The 17508-nt window shown below is 39.8% G+C and overlaps 1 protein-coding gene across 3 annotated transcripts in view; it reads left to right on the top strand.

The window, feature by feature from the left end:
• The window catches only part of ARIH2 (ariadne RBR E3 ubiquitin protein ligase 2), a 50108-nt gene that overhangs the window by 11531 nt on the left and 21069 nt on the right, over positions 1–17508 (top strand). The window contains exon 2 of one of the 3 annotated variants that reach the window (XM_013060617.2): positions 8300–8345. The exons of the other annotated variants lie outside the window; for them this stretch is intronic. Within the exon in view, the coding sequence (XP_012916071.1) occupies positions 8307–8345 (39 nt within the window). The 5' untranslated portion in view covers positions 8300–8306. The remainder of the gene's footprint in view (positions 1–8299; positions 8346–17508) is intronic. 3 annotated transcript variants of the gene reach the window in all.

Genomic DNA, 17508 nt, shown 5'->3' with positions numbered 1-17508 from the left:
ACTGAAAAAATAGCATTGAACAACATAATAGGTTCCTTCCCTGATGGATGTTAGATTCTGGTAATTGTTCTGTACATGTATTTTTATATTCTGCTATTTTCTTATATACAAGCTTGCCTCAGAGATATTGCAGGTTTGGTTCCAGACCACTGCAATAAAGCAAAAATCACAATAAAGCACGTCAAATGAATTTATTTCCCACCGCAAAAAAAAAGTTGTATTTATGCTATACAGTCGTCTGATAAGTGTTCAGTAGCAACTTGTCTATAAAATAATGTAAATATCCTAATTTTAAAATAACGTTGCTGAAAATTGCTAACCATCACCTGAGCGTTCAGCAGGTTGCAATCACTGATCACAGATCACCATAACAAATACAATAATAATGAAAAAATGTGAAATATTGCAAGAATTACCAAAATGTGACACAGAGATAGGAAGTTAGCAAATGCTATCAGAAAAATGGTGCTGATAGACTTACTTGATGCAGGGTTGCCACAGACCTTCAGTTTGTTTTTGAAAACACACATACACACAAAAACAGTATCTGCAAAATATGGTGAAATGAGGTGTGCCTGTATTTTAACGATTTCCCCATTTTTACTTCATCCTCATAAATTACTTTAAATGGCTGAGTATCACACCATCATATTGAGGCTTAATTTGCTCAGACTTTCTCCATTGGGCATTTAGGTAAGTACTTATGTGTTACAGTTCTTGCGGACTGGTTATGTTGGCTGTGAACACTTTTGTAAATGTGGCCTTTGAGTCTCTTGGCCCTTGGCCAGAGCCTGGGCTAGGGGTCAGATGGTTGGGCTCCATTTCCTTTTTTGCCATTTAATATAACGTGACCTTGGGCAAGTTCCTAACATCTCTCAGCTTCAATTTTCTCAACTGTAAAATAATGATAAAAAGACCTCCTTCGCTGCAGTGAATGAGATAATGCATGTAAAGTGCCTGGCACATGAATGTTCAAACAAATGGTTATGGTGGAAGGCAAGTCATGGCAGGGCAAGTGCAGAACAGTGGGATTGTTACTTTCACATATTTATTGCAGTTCCTTAGAACACACTTAGGAATGTGCATTTTCAGTTGCAGGCTAAAAGCCACATTGAGGAAGGTTCTGGGTGGCATATTGCTGATGATGTTTCTAGTGTGCATATGGTAGATGGATCATGTACTTTGGATTTTTTTGTCTTCGTGCAGAGCCTCCGGTTCCCTTCTCCTGGGGCTCACTGATAAGAAAAGTAAAAATAACACAAAATGAATTTTGAATTGGGACCAGGAAAAGGATGCAGGGGAATATAGCTTGTCTGTTATTCCTACATTTTTGGTTGACTGCTGTGTTTGGTCTTAGGCCTGCATTGATAGAACTACTTAATGTGAAGTACTTGGATAATTGGGGGTTCTTATTATTGGGGCATCTCCTTACTTTAACTTGTGTTCTGTTCCAGTCTCTGTTTTGTTTTTGTTTTACTTTGCCTTTGCCCCTACTGCTCTAGGAAAAATTTCACAGATTAGATTTCTCTGCCCAAAAGAGGAAAGAGTTATAGGAAGGATTTGAGAAAGGTACAGATGAGATACAGGAAGCTTCTCATCTTGCTCTTCCTAAAATGTGTCTGTCCTGTGGCTTGATTACTCAAATTGACATGAATTATCAGAATTTGAAGCTTATTTATGTTCCCTTTTCTTAGAACTGTCACAAATCTTTATACACATGAAATGGTTTTACTGTGAAAACCTCAAGTTACCAACCAGAAATGGAGAAAAATACAGGGAAAGTGAGCAAAAGGTTGGTTTAGAGATTTTAATAGAACAGAACTGTTCTTAGGATCATGAACAAAGAGTGGTCTCCATCTGGAAAATTTGCCGTCTTTGACTAGTGGCTTCTTTCTTGGCCAGTATATGCTCTAGTCATTCTCATTACTTTTATCCCTTAGTTTAGGCTTTTATTTTCCAGAGTCTGTAGATAGCTTTGCCTCCTTTTAACAAGAAATAACTCCAGTGCCATCAGAATTAGCTGCCTGGAGACGCCTGAGTGGCTCAGTTGGTTAAGCAGCTGCCTTCGGCTCAGGTCATGATTCCAGTGTCCTGGGATCGAGTCCCACATCGGGCTCCTTGCTCAGCAGGGAGCCTGCTTCTCCCTCTGCCTCTTGCCTACCACCCTTTCTGCCTGTGCTCGTGTGTGCACTCTCTCTCTCTAAAAAACAATTTTTTTTTTTTAAATTAGCTGCTTGGATTCTCTCCCTCTCTCTTTTTAAGATTTCACTTATTTATTTGACAGAGATCACAAGCAGGCAGAGAGGCAGGCGGGGGGGTGGGGAGGAGCAGGCTCCCCGCCAAGCAGAGAGCCCGTTGTGGGGCTCAATCCCAGGACCCTGAGACCATGACCTGAGCCGAAGGCAGAGGCCAGGCACCAGAGCCACCCAGGCGCCCCTGGATTCTCTGTCTTAATTGATGATACCACCATCCACCAAGCTGGAAGCTGAGTTACCCTTGACTCCCTTCCCCCCCGAAGCCCTCCCTGTTCCCCAGGCAAAGTTGGACACTCCTGTCTCTGTACCGCTCTGTACATGTGTCTTGCTGTGTATTTATGCTAATTAGAAACTCTTGCTTGTAAGCCAGGGCAACTCTTTGAGAGTTTCTTGTTGTTGATCCGACTGTCTAAGCCAAGTCAACGAATGCAGAAGTTGAGAATTTAACCCCAGACCTCTACTTCTCTAGGTTCCCATAGAAGACACAGTTATCAAAGGAGTTCCATGAAGCTGGCTGAAGTCTAAGCAGAGACAGTATATACCTGGTAGATGTATGGTTCCCAGCTTGGGGTGCATCTCAGAATTAGTTTTGTCAATTCTGATGCAGAAGCCTGAATTTTATGCAGACATAATAAAATAAAATCTTATTTTATGCAGACATAATAAAACAAAATTTTCAGAGATGAGGCAAGGTATTCATTATATTTATGTGGAGAATTCATGTGGAAGTACAAAAAAAATTGTGAAACAATTCAGGTTATCAAAGCGAGGAGGAAAGGGTGCATTTTCTTTGGCTGCCGAAAGGATGTGTCCAGCCTTCAGAGTGTACTGATTTCATAACTGGAGTAGGGGTAGGGTAAAGACACCCAACTATACTGGCAAGTTTGATAGGTTTCCTGTATTTTTTTTCCTGTAATATTTCTGATGTCTAAACATAACTTCCTGTGTCATCGATATCAAGATAAAAGTGGTTTCTTAGGATCATGGTGATAATGATAGCTGTAAAAATGACAAATAATATCTGCAGTGTGAATGTTTTAAGAGTTTTGAATTTTATGGCGCAGAACACATCCCCCCCTCCCCCGCTAGCATGTTAGCATTGGCTTCTGCTGCAAGATCGTTGGCTGTCCTTATATACCTTTGTATCCCTCCATTTGTTTTTGTTTGTTTGGTATTCAGATGTCTGTAGCAGTTTTATTTGCAATAGCCAAAAACTGGAAACAACCTAAATATCCAGAAACAGGTGAATGAACAAGTAGTGGTATGCCCATTGAACAGCATACTTCTCGGCGGTATAAAAAGAGTGAATGGCTTACATAAGCATCATTGGTAAATCCCAAAAAAGTATGCTGCATAAGGGATCCCAGGGGGGGAGAAGAGCAAATATTTTATGATTTCAATGATATAAAATTCTAGAAAATGCAAACCCATTGTGAAGGAAAGTAAAACAGTGGTTGGGGAGGGCAGGGAGAAAGATGATGCTGAAGAGCATGAGGTAAATTCAGGGATGGTTTTCTATTTTGAAATATTATGAAAATGAAAGTAAAGGCATATTCATGTTATTAAACTCGTAATACAACAAAGAGTAGGTTGAGGGGGGTGGCTTGTGGAGACCTTGCACACAGGAGCCCCTTTGTCCCACAAATCTTTGAAGAGACTGCAGATCTTTGAAGAGACCTGTGAGCTCTAATTTGACTGACAAAGGCTGGAAGAGATAAACGAACTGCCAATGAGGGGGTTAATTAGAAAGTTCTCTGTAAAATAGTCAGCCCTGCCCCCACTTGGTTTCTAGGCAAAATAATGTGCATATTTTTAAGAAATAGAATACCCCCGGGGAGAAATAGGGCCTTTAGAGAGTGTGAGATTGGCTGACATCATTGCTCACTTTGGGGGCTCTTGAGTCTTGGGTATATGCTGCCTCTGATTAAGCACCCTAAAGAAAAGCCTGTCAGTTGACAGTTGACAAGTTCTGTCCATGTACACAGAGTTGGATTCATTTTCCTGACATCCCCCATCCCTTTTAAAATTGTAATACTCTTATAAAATTAACCACTTTAAAGTTGAAAATCAGTAGCATTTAGTACATTCACAGTGTGCAACCATAACCTCTGTCTAGTTCCAGAACATTTTCATTACCCAAAAGGAAACCTGGTACGCATTAAACAGTTATTTCCCACTCTCCCTGGGCAACCACTAATCTGCTTTTTGTCTCTATGGATTTACTTATTCTGTATATGTCATATAATTGGAATCATGCAGTATATGACCTTTTGTGTCTGGTTGCTTTCACTTAGCATGATATTTTCAAGGTTCATCCAAGTTATAGCATTTATCACTACTTCATTCCTTTTTTTGGTGGCCCTTTGTTTTTTAACCAAGAATCACCAGTCATTTGAGGAAAACATGCAAAATGGAAAAGAAACAGGAAAATTGATCTGAGCTGAAACAGACCAGTAGATGGTTTTGCTTATTTTTAAAAGCATACTATTTAGTAATCTGCTAGATATTCAAGAAGATATGGCATCCATGAAACAATCAGTGTTGCCATCTGGAAGAAACTGTCAATTATGTTTGCCAAGTTAAAAAATATTCCGTAGATAGATCAGAAGATTAAGTCAAGAGAAAATCTCAGCATAAAGCCAAAATACAGGCAAAAATTGATGCGGAAGAAAGAGACATAGAGGATCAATCCAGAGAACCATCATCTGCCAGAATTTCTGGGAAGTGAGAAAAAAAATTGAAAGGAGAGAAATATTTAAAAGTATAAAAAAATTTCCAGGATCAAAAGAAGGGAGCATTCTTCATATTTAAAGTTTCTACCCAGTGCTCAGACGAATAAAGAAAGACCCACGGCTAAGAATTGTGACTGAAATGTCAGAAAAACAAGAATAGAGAGGAAACCATAACAGTTTCTATGAGATACACTGGGTCTTCTAAAAGCAATGGGAATCAGATGTGTCATCCACAGCAGTGACAACCAGAAGGCAGTGGAGCAGCAATCTTCCCAGCCCTGAGGGAGAATGGTTTTGAACCAGATCTGTCATAGCAAAATACACTTGTTTTCTGATGTGCAAGGACTCCTGAAATTTTCTTTCCTTACACCTTTTCTGAAGCAGTTATTTACAGATGAAAATTTTTTAAAAAAGGAAAAATTTCAAGAAATGTCTGAACTAACCTAGTAGTCCAATGAAAAGACTCATGTTACCTGTGCAGCAGGAGCTCTGTTTTACCCTGGAAAGTAGCCATCCCAGATTTGCACACAGATTTGGTGGGATCCAGGAAAAATTTATTTGGGAATGGGAATGGGTAGATTCCAAGCAACAGATAAAATAAAGAAGCTGGAAGACAGTTGGAATACGGTGAAGAAACCATAGAACTTTTTACAAGGGGCAAGGGAATTAGAACAACTATGCAAAGCAGAAAAACTGTATGCAGAAAGTTGTAAGCCAAACACAAATCAAACACATAAGTGGCACAAGTATGAGTAATTGGTGGTGACTGAATAGAAAATGTATTTGTGCCTAATGTATGAAGAATATCCTTCTTTATGGATAGTGGCTTTGGAAGCACAAGGAAGAAAGAGCAATTCTGGTCCTGTAAACAGTATTTTAAAGTTACTGATGGAAGGAACTGAAAGTAGTAATTTAAATATAAAAAGGTTGGGCCTTGGAAGGGGTGGTAGGGAGTGGTATAAGTGCGCTAAATCTGCTAGAGAATTATGGGCATGCTTAATGAGGTTGGTGACAACCAAAAGAATTGGTGGAGATTTCTCCTGGTTAGGAAGACTGGCATGCTGGGGTGGGATGGTGTGGCAGGTATTGTTCCTTTTCATCAAAGTGCTTTTTATGAGCCATTTGATTTTCTTTGTTCATTGGTAATTGGGATAGGTTCCTAACTATTGTTGATTCCCAATAAACAAATGTTTCTTTCCTGAGTGTCTTCCGCTGTTTTAACTTTTAGATAGATGCTGAGAACTGGGAGGGGAAATAGTCTGACCTCTACCATAAAATAATTCTAAGATCTCTTTGCCTTTAGTTTCTGCCATCGCTTTTTTTAGAATGGTGAGAGAGGAGATATAAATAAATCTTTTTCTACTTGTATTTCATATTTTCTGATATATCCACTAAAAGTGCCACTTTGATTATCTTGGTCTGTTGAAAAACTTAAAGTAGCTTCTTCAGACTCCAGCCTGAACTCCTTCCTGTTTCCCCCTTCTCTAACCCTTATTTGATTTTTGTCTCCTCAAACCTCCTGTAACCATCTCTGCCCTTCAGAACCCTCTGCAAACTCAGAGGACCTCTTGTCCTTCCTTTTTTAAATTCTTTTTTTTTTTTTTTCTTTTTAACCTTCCTTGGGAGCTGTATCTGGCCTCTTCCTGCATCCCCTAGAGGCCAGAAGATCTTGGTGCCTGTCTGGGTTCTGGAGGAGAGTGTGGGTGTGCAGTGACAGGATCTAGTACTGGTGCTGGCATTGTTCCAAGTGCTTGCGTATGGCAGAAAAGGAAGTTGTTTCAAATTTCTGTCCTCAAGGAGCTTCCATTTCCGATGGAGTTTTATATAAACAGAAAGGTTATAAAAATAGCGTTATATGTTTTAAGCACAGCTAAGGCCAACAGTTGGTAGTTCTGTCTTTGAAAAATGTTCTTGGAGTCCATGGCTTTATCAGTAAGATATGCTAGCCTCTGAGGTATCCTCTAGAGAAGAGTGGGAACATGAATGGTACTGCCAAGCTAGTGTTTGGTATTCCCTCTTACATGCCTCCTCACAGTAGCAGTAGCTACAAGAGGCAGAGCATTATTTGAAATCATTTTTGGACAGGGTGGGCTTATGGCTGCATGAACATGGTAGGAGATTTGGATTTTAGTCCTACAATGTGCAGTTCATTTGATGTCAGCTCCTGTCTGCATTTCTTTTGGTTTGGTTATTGGATGTGACCTTGGTTCATAAAAATGGTGGTCATCCTGCTTACATGGCACCCCCTGGAAAACTCTTAAAATTCTCGTAGGGGCTTAACCAGCCCTTTGTACTAAGTACTTTCCAGAGGTATTTCGTTAAAATGTGCTTCCTAAAAGATAGGCTGGGATTTACTCCGTGATACTATAGCAGGTAATGGATAGATGAGGTATAGATAGAGTGGACCTGAGTGGCCATGAGTTGATGTTGGAGCTGGGTGACGGGTACATGATTTTCATCATACTCTTCACTTTTATAGATGTTTGGAATTTTTCATAATAAAAAGTATCCTGGTGGTCAGGGATGGATGACTCATATTTTTGCTTTATTGTATTTTGCATAAAGTTTTTATTTAGTGAGGTCTTTGGGGTTTTTTTGGTATTTATTTTAATGCTTAGAGACAGAGTGAGTTAAGGTTAGATGAGAGAAATCTTCAAATTTAATCAGATTTTTCAAAACATGAATAGCGTGGGTACCTTGATTACAAGTCAGCTCTCCCACTATGGAGACCTGTAAAGAAAAAGTGAAAGGAAGCAAAGTTGTGATCAGGAGCCAGAGAGCTGACCTCCTAGAAACTGAGAATATGTAGATGTGAAGTATGGGAGAAGTGAAGGCCCACCACTTAAATTAGACTGTAGGGGTGAGCCTTGCTGCAAGTCAGAGCCCTGGTGGGACCCCGCTATCACCATCGTTGCTGCTGATTTCATCCCATTCTAGGGTGATAATTCACCTATTCCTTTGTCTCTGTACTTTAACCTTGTTTCTTCCTCTTATCCCTTTTAGTACTTTCTCGCCTCACCCCCTACCCTCCAAGACCTGAATTCATCCATCTTGATCTCCTTAGGCTAGCTTTCCTATGTCATGTCCCTTTCTACCCCAGATCCAGAAGCTCACCCGCAATTCACTCCTTTCCTCCATCTCTGCTGTTTAGTGAATTACTACTAGTGTTTGTTAACAAATGTGATTGGACCACGAAGTGGCTTAACACAGGCTGAGGCATGGAGACCCATTCGTGTAGCCTTAAAAATTTTCAGGCAGTTGGCAAGTAAGAATTCTAAATAAAAATTGAAACTACCACCTGTATTTTTTCAGGCCGTTGATGCTCACTGCCATCAGCTGCATCCTCCCTATGGCACTGGTAAGTGTGGGAAGGGCTGGTGACAGTTTTGGTGGGCTGCTGGATTTCTTTTTTCTGGGGGAAGGATCTATTTGCAAGCCATGTTATTAACTTGTCCCCAAGGGCTGGACAGCTTCAAGCAGCTATAGGTGACTAAAAAGAGGAAGAAGCAACTGACCGTGCTCATGCGTTTCCTCTGGAAACTTTTGTCAAGAGCAGAAGCTACTCACTATGTGCCTTGATCCTTACGTAAAATTAGCACGTCCTATACATTATTTTGGAATACTAAACATACACTATCCAGGTGCTCTGGGATGTCAAGTAGTAACTATTAAATATCCCGAAACTCTTAAAACATTGTTTCTAAAGATGGATATTGGCTGTATATTAGAAAGGGTCCAAAATGTTGTATGTTCTTATGATTTTCTTCAGTAGCAAGGTTTATCTCACTCTAGTATTTTAAGTTCTTTGTGGTCAGGAGATCAAGAAATGTTTGTTTCAATGATTAATATAAAATTCTGATAGAGACTTACAAAGAAATTTGTGGTTCTCGTTTACTAACAAACTTGAGGTGGGCTTGGGGACCTGTGATTTTTAAAACTGTTTTTACCACAGTCTGCTTTCTGCTTAGGGACCTAATGGAGAAAATATGCACAGTAAAGTTGAAACATGGGGTGGGACAGCACTCCGCAGAATTGCTGAAGTATAAGCCAATTCCAGATTGCTGGAATTACCTTATCTAAGGCCTTGAAATCCTGCTGCTGTTTTCTTGTAGTGAGTGGGTTGGAGGCCATGCAGATTCAGAAGTTTTATCTCATCAGGGTGGTCTCGACTTTAAGTGACAGTTGGATGTTTACACTGTTTCATTTCTTTAGTCTCTGAAGCCCTTAGAGCATGGAAGGCAGTTGCCTCCAGAATATCTAATGAAATGCAGAGGTGGTGGACTTGTATACTCTTAACCAGTGAGGAGCTCCTTGCTGGTTACTGCAGCTAAAGCATTCATGTACCCTTTATTACATCTCTGTGGGAAACATCTTAGCACCGTTGGCCCATATTCTGCATTTCCCACTAGTCCCTACTTCCCATCCCCCAGGCCCTACTTATGAATTAGGGTCGGAATTGTATACACACTTAACTACATTGTTTATAAGAAACAGAAAGAAGAGCTTAACTCTCCCAGCAGTTGTCTACTTCTTTAGGTTATCAGTGCACAAGCGGTAACTACTGAACATGTTTTGAGGACCCATATCACGGAAATAATTTTTAAGCATCTGTCCCAAATATAGATTGTAGAAGATGAGTGAAGATTTTTGTCTGCAGCCTTTGGGAAATACTGATGACCAGCAGCAGTGTCCTTTCTGACATGCATATAGCTAAGGTTTTCCTGAAACAAAGAACTGGAAACCATTCGAGGGTGTTGGGATTATAAATGCAATGGCAAAAGAAGCCAGACTGGATTTGCAATGCAGAGCAGTGTTCAGGGTAAATGACAACGGAAGGTGATCCCACATTTTTTTTTTTTTCAAGCTGGAAGGAAAGCTCCCAGAGGTTCCTGAACTATTGTTGGTCAGGTTTGAGGGTCTGGAGAGAAAGGGGAGGAAAAGGCAGGGAAGATAAGGCTGCTCTTGGCTTCTGTGCTCTTACCAAATCTTTTGACTCTGGACCACTGGAGACTTGAGGGCATCCTTCAGTCTTTGATGAACTTTTTACTACTATTTGCCTTCCCTTCCCCACCTTGATCAGTCACATTCCCTTCCCCAGCTCCTAGGAAAAATAAGAGAGGAGTTCTTACCTTTGGGGCTTCTGTTCACACTGAGCAAGGCTTAGCCACAACTCTGACGACTCACAGGCCTGAGAGCTGTGCTTTGTGGAATGGCAACATTTAAGGAGCAGAAAGAGTAGGAGCAGTGTCCATTGGAACACTAAGAAGACTTGGTCTAGGAGGTTGAGAGAGAGCCACAGAGTATTGTAAAGTTACTGGCATTATAGATCTTTGTGGAAGTTATATCTGCTTATGCTGAAATTCACACTGTATGATCAGTTAACCTGTGGTCAAACCATGTAGGGAAATTTTTCATTTTGAGGAGTAAGTAAAAGGTCAAAATGACTATTTGATACAGTAGCATAAAGATCAGCATTTTGTTATTGTGACATTTGTTCATGCAAGTTACTGCAATTATGTTAAAAGTCCCTCCTGACTTATATTTTGAAAAATTAAAACAAAGAAGTTTAAGGAATTGTACAGTGGACATCCATATACCTACTAACAAGATTATACAGGTGCTAACCTTTTGCTACATTTGCTTTGATATATATCTAGCCATCAACCAACCAATTTTATTTTTATAGAGATTTCTTAAAGTATTTATATTCCATTAAATTTGCCCATTTTAAAGTGTACCATTAGATGAATTTTAATAAGTTTATGCAGCGATGTAACCATCACCACAACCTGAGTTATAGAAAGAACATTTTCATCATCTGGAAAGTTCTTTGTGTTTGTTAGCCAGTCCCTACTCAAAGCTGCAGGCAACTAGGGATCATCTTTCTATCCCTATGGTTTTACCTTTTCCAGAAACTGCATATAAAGGGAATTGTACAGTATGTAATCCTTTGTGTCTGGCTTCTTTCACTGAGCACAACGTTTTTGAGGTTCATCCATGTCACGTTACGTGTCAGTAGTGCTTTCCTTTTTATTGCTGAATGATTTTCCATGTATGGATATATATTACATTTTGTTTATCTATTCATTCATCAGTTAATGGACATTGGGTTGTTTCCAGTTTGGGGTGATTATAAAATATGCTGCCATGACCATTCTTGTCCAGGGCTTTAAATGGACATATGTTTTCATTTCTCTTGGATAGATATCTAGGAGTGGGATTGCTAGTTTGTATGGTAAGTGTGTGTTTAATGTTTTAAGAAACTGCCAAACTGTTTTCCGAGATGAATGCTATTTTGGATTCCTGCCAGCGTTGTATAAGGGTTCCGGTTTCTCTACATCCTTGCTAGCACTTGGTATGGATAGTCTTTTGGATTATATTCATTCTGTTGAGTATGAAGTGGTATCTTGCAATTTTTATTGGCAATTCCCTTATGACTGATAACGTTAAGGATCTTTTCTTTTGCATATTTATTCTTCATAACTTTTTCAGGTAAAGTATTAAGATCTTTTGCCCATTTTTTAAAAATTGGGTTGTTTGTCCTATTGAGTTGCCTGAGTTCTTTATAGATTCTGAATTAAGGTCTTTGTCAAATACATGATTTGTAATTATTTTCTCCTAGTCTCTGGCTTGTCTCTTCCATCTCTTCCAAGACATTCTTAATGTCTTCGAAGACTAAAAGTTTAATTTTAATGAAGTCCAGTTTATCAGTTTTTCTTTCAAGGATAGTGCTTTCATTGTTGTATCTAAGAAATCTTTACCTAAACCAAGGATGCAGAGATTTTTACATTTAAATCTGTGAACTGTTTTGAGTTCCTTTTTGCGTGCTGTGAAGTCTCTAAGTTCCGTGGTTTGTTTTTGCATAATGATATTTGGTTATCCCAGAACCATTTGTTGAATGTTTCCTCTACTGAATTCCTTGGCACCTCTGTATAAAATTAATCTTAGATGTCTGAGTTTACTTCTGGATTTATTCTGTTTCATTGATCTCCCTGTTTCTAAGCCCATACATACTTCATTGTCTTGATTACTGTAGCTTCATAGAAAGTTTTGAAGTCAGATAGTGTAAGTCCCCCCCCCAAAAAAACCCTGCTTTGATTTTGATTAATTTTAATTGCTGTGTTCAGTCTGGAGCTGTGTTGTTCTGTCCAGTGGCTATGACCCCTTGTAGACATTGGGTATTTGAGATGTGGCCAGTTTGAATTGGCATGTGCTATAATTTTAAAATATACATGAATAAAAGGATATGAAATAAAATAGTTCATGAATAATTTTTGTGGATTACATGTTAGAAAATATTTAGATGTATTATTCTAAATTAAGTATATTATTAACACTTCACCTGTTTTAAATTTTAGTTTTCATTTGTTTGCCGCTGTATAGAAATACATTTGGTTTTTGTATATTGACTTTGTTATCTTACTAAGTTCATTTATTAGTTCTAGTAGTAGTTTTGTACATTTGTTTAAGATTTTCTGAGTAAATAGTCATTTTATCTAGAAATAGAGACCAATTTGCTTCTTCTTTTTCCAGTCTTTTATTAAGGTATTTTATGTCTCTCCCCCCTCCCCCCACTTTGTCTTACTGCCCTGGCTAGGACCTCCAATGTGATGTTAAATGGTGAGGGTGGTCATCTGTCATTTTCCTGATAGTAGCATAGTAGCATTCACTGTTTCATCATTGAATATAATGCTTTTCATAGATGCCCTATATCAGATTCAGCAGTTCATTTTTTTTCTGATTTGCTGAGAATTTTTATCTTGAATGAATATAGAATTTTGTCAAGTGGGTTTTCTATAACACAAATGATCATTTTTTACACCTTTATTTTGTTAATTAAGTGAATTACAATAGGAGCTTTCAAATGTTAAATCATCTTTCCATTCCTTGGATAAACCTCATTTCATTATGCCATATTGTACTTTTTCTATATTGCTGGATTTAATTTGCTAAAATATTTGGATTGATTTTTGTGTCTGTTTATAAGGGATACTGGTCTGTAATTTTCTTTTTGTTATATTTTTGTCAAATTTTTTTTTTAAGATTTTATTTATTTATTTGACAGAGATCACGTAGGCAGAGGGCAGGGAGTGGGGGGGTGTGTGCGCGCGCGCGCGCGCAGGATCCCCGCTGAGCAGAGAGCCGGGATGCAGGGCTCAGACCCTGAGATCATGACCTGAGCTGAAGGCAGAGGCTTAACCCACTGAGCCACCCAGGTGCCCCGTCAGATTTTTTGTATCTGAATTATGTTAGTTTCATAAAATTAATTTGGAAGAAGTATTACTTTCTTGAGTTTCTGAAAGTGTTTAAGATTAGCGTTGATGAAGTTCTCTAGTAAAAAGTTGTGGGCATGGAATTTCGTGAGAAATTTTTTGATTATGAATTCCATGTCTTTAATAGATACAGAGTTATTCAGTTTATTTTTTTTCATTTTGTGTCAGTTTTGCTAAGTAATGTTCAAGGAACTTGTTACTTTCACCTAAGATATGAAATTTATTAAAAATAGATTATTGATGGGGCGCCTGGGTTGCTTAGTTGGTCAAGCGTCTGTCTTCGGCTCAGGTCATGATCTCAGGGTCCTGGGATCAAGCCCCTCATGGGCTCTCTGCTCAGTGGGATTCCTGCCTCCCCCTCTCTCTCTGCCTGCCTCTCTGCCTACTTGTGATTTCTGTCTGTCAAATAAATAAATAAAATCTTTTAAAAAAATAGATTATTTATAATATTCCCTTATTTTTCTTTTAGTATCTGTAAGGTTTGTAGGGACAGTCCCTTTTTTACCCCCGTTATTGGTCATTTGTATTCCCTTTTTTCTTAAATGTTCTGGCTAAGGTTTTTAATTAGCTTTGTTGATCTTTAAGAATCAACTTACAGGATTTATTATTCAGTATTATTTGGTTTGAATTTTACTTATTTCTCTTTGGATCTTTTTAATTTTTTCCTTTTACTTGCTTTGAGTTTAGTCCTCTTTTTCTAGTTTCTTTTCTTTTTTTTTTTAAGATTTTGCTTACATGCAGGGTGCCTGGGTGGCTCAGTGGGTTAAAGCCTCTGCCTTCAGCTTGGGTCATGATCCCAGGGTCCTGGGATCGAGCCCCTCATCTGGCTTTCTGCTCGGCAGGAAGCCAGCTTCATCCCTCTCTTTGCCTGCCTCTCTGCCTACTTGTGATCTCTGTCTGTCAAATAAATAAAATCTTTTAAAAGAATAAGATTTTATTTATATGCAAGAGCTCTCACACCTGTTTTGGGGATGGGGCGGGGAGGGGCAGGGCAGAGCAGAAGGAGAGAATCCTCAAGTAGACTCCTTGCTGAGCTCAGAACCCAACATGGGGCTTGATCCCAAAATCATGACCTGAGCTGAAACCAAGAGTTGGACACTTAACTGACTGAGCTATCCAGGTGGCCCCCCTTTTTAAAGATTTATTTGTATGGTCTTTTTCTAGTTTCTTAAGGGGACTTGATGTCATTGATTTTTATATTTTTTTCATAGTATAAACATTTACAGTTATAAATTACCCACTGGCATCATGTTAGCAGGATCTCACCCAGTTCTTACTGTGGTATTTTCATTATCATGTAGCTCAAAACATTTTCTAATTTCTCTTGTGATTTCTTCTGTGACACATAGGTTCTACAGTAATATGTTCTTTTTTTTTTTTTTAAGATTTTATTTATTTGACAGAGAGATCACAAGTAGGCAGAGAGGCAGGCAGAGAGGGGGGAAGCAGGCTCCCTGCTGAGCAGAGAGCCCGATGTGGGGCTCAATCCTAGGACCTGAGATCATGACCTGAGCTGAAGGCAGAGGCTTAACCCGCTGAGCCACCCAGGCACCCCCAGAAGTATGTTCTTTAATTTTCAACTATTTGCTACAAAAAAGGGCATCCTTGGTAGAGAATAGTTGGCTGAGTGTATGGTGTGCTAGTATCATTTGGTCTAATGCTGGACTCCAGGGCACAGTGGTTCTTATAACTCTTCCACTAAGGGCTTAAGGTTTGTCTCATCAGTACTGGAAAACACTAATGGGTTTTAAACAGGGTGGGAGCTGATCCTGGCCAGATGTGAGAGCTCTGTAAGAGCTGTTTAGTATTATTACTTTTACATCAGGGTTTCAGGAAGGTATTCCTGAGGGATATAGACTGGAGAGATCCAGACAGTAGTACTGATAGGTTGTTCATTTCTTGAGCAAAACAGTCTAGCAAAGATTCATCTTGATTCTACTAAAAGATTCTGTTCTCCACAATTGAAAACGTACAGAAGAATGGAAGACTCCCCAGCTGTGAACTATTGACTCTAATAGATTCAGAGTGGATTGCTGAGCCCTGTGAGCATCAAACAGTAATGGTGTGAATACTCAGGAAATTCTTTCTTGAGAGCGTTCAGCTGTTTGCACTTTGAGAAAGATAAATTTTTATTTTTAATGCTTTAATATCATCCCCAAGGTTTGTTCTGGCCCTCTTGTGGAAGACTTAAATATTGGCACCCCTGCACCCCCCCCCACATCTTTTTCTGCCCCCAAATCACCGTGTTTGCTTCCTCAGATACTACTGGGACATGTGTACAGTCTGTTCTGTTTAAGATTTTATTTATTTTTGTGAGAGAGAGAAAGAGAGAGCTCTTGCCTGAGCTTGAGCAGGAGGAAGGGAGGGCAGAGGGAGAAGCAGGATCGCCCCTGAGCAGGGAGCTGGATGCGGGACTCAATCCCAGGATCCTGGGATCATGACCCAAGCCAAGGCAGATGCTCAACTGACTGAGCCACCCAGGCGTCCCCAGTTCTCTCTTGTGACCCCAAATCAAGGATGAGGTGGCCTCCCTGCTGGGACTACTTTTTTTTTTTAAAGATTTTTATTTATTTGACAGAGATCACAAGTATGCAGAGAGGCAGGCGGAGGGGGGGGTGCCAAGCTGAGAGTCCAAGGCGGGGCTCAATCCCAGGATCCTGGGATCATGACCTGAGCCGAAGGCAGAGACTTTAACCCACTGAGACACCCGGGTGCCCCCTCTTTTTTTTAATTTTTAAAAAAGATTTTATTTATTTATTTATTTGTCAGCGCATGGAGCACAAGCTCTAGCAGGGAGAGGGGCAGAGGCAGGAGCCAGATGTGAAACTGGATCCCAGGACCCTGGGATCATGCATCACCTGAGCCCAAGGCAGATGGCAGACACTTAATGACTGAGCCACCCAGGTGTCCCATGGGTCTGCTACTTTTAGCATAAATTCTTCTAGGTACTCTTCCTCTACCCCTGTGCTGTTTTTGCTGGAGAGCCTCTTAGAACCTGACTTCCCTGTAGATTCTATGTTGCTACTGTAGGGCAAGGCACAGTCACACTGCATTCATATTGCATTTTGCTTAAATTAATGGTCTCTGAGTTCCTTCAGGTTTATAATGGATTATTGAAGGAAAGTCCCTGATTTTCAGTGATATACTGTGGACATAATATGGGCCATTTTCACACCTCCATCTGTGATGTGGGGATCACAGTAGCACTTCCTGCAGAAGGCTGGTGGGAGGTGCATATGGCTGACAAACGTGTGCCTCTTATCTTGTATGTATTGATGTATTCTTGGCTGTGGGGAAGAAGAGATTCGTATCACTCCACTATCAGTTTCATGAAGTGCTCTTCACATAATCTCCTCTCACCAAAACTCAACTCTGCTAGGATACTCTCAGTTGGTCATTAGTGGACTTGCAGTCATTAATAAAATTTCTGTCTCAACAGAGGGTCGTGTTTTGCATAGGTGGGTTGCATGTGATGTGCGAATTCGGAGGTTTTGTTGCTGCTGTTAAGTGCTATTCAGATCAAAGGATCAGACTAGGTAGAGTGCTAAAATTCTGTTTCCTAAGAAAAGTTGAGTTCCATTTTGAAAATCCACAGATTAAAGACATGATGTCACTTAATGATTGGCATCTGTTGAGTGGTCACCCTCTGTCCAGTCCAGTTCTAGGCTCTGTGGATCTGTGAGAAGCAGCCTAACACTTGTTTTTAGCTCCCAGGCTCCACCCAAGCCATCTGTGGTGAGAAGGTAGGGGTAGCTGCTGGACATGGTGAGGACTCTGGGTAGTTAAGTGCCTTTGTCAAGACCTAATAGCCACAATATGCCAGGACATTTAGAAGTCAGGACAGAAAATGGTGTAGGACTGATTGGGCCCCATTAGGTAAGAGGTGATAGAAAAGACTCTGTTAGGAGGTCATCCAAAACAGCATCGCTAGCAGTTGTGTTTTTTGTTGGTTTGTTTTTATTTTAATCATAGTCAGAAGCTATATTTAAAGCAGTTATTTAACTTTAAGCCATATGTTTGTTTCTGTTTTCATTTTGTGATAGTGGTTTGCTATAGATAAATAGCTTTGTTATGGCTACCATTAGAAGAAATGTCAGTTACAATTCAGGAATCTGAGACCTAAAGTCTCTATGGTCCTCAACAGGAAAATACTATAGCAACATGTATGAGTCAGGTGGCTGTTACCTTGCATGGAAGGGACGTGGAGACCCCCACCTTTAGCGAAATGCGCTATCTTGAGAACTTGGT

This window comes from Mustela putorius, unplaced genomic scaffold (assembly GCF_011764305.1).
Source record: "Mustela putorius furo isolate JIRA1106 unplaced genomic scaffold, ASM1176430v1.1 tig00000095_pilon_pilon_pilon, whole genome shotgun sequence".
NCBI classification, from domain to species: domain Eukaryota; kingdom Metazoa; phylum Chordata; class Mammalia; order Carnivora; family Mustelidae; genus Mustela; species Mustela putorius.
The sequence above is the reverse complement of the archived record's forward strand: the minus strand, read 5'-3'. Positions and strand labels throughout refer to the sequence as shown.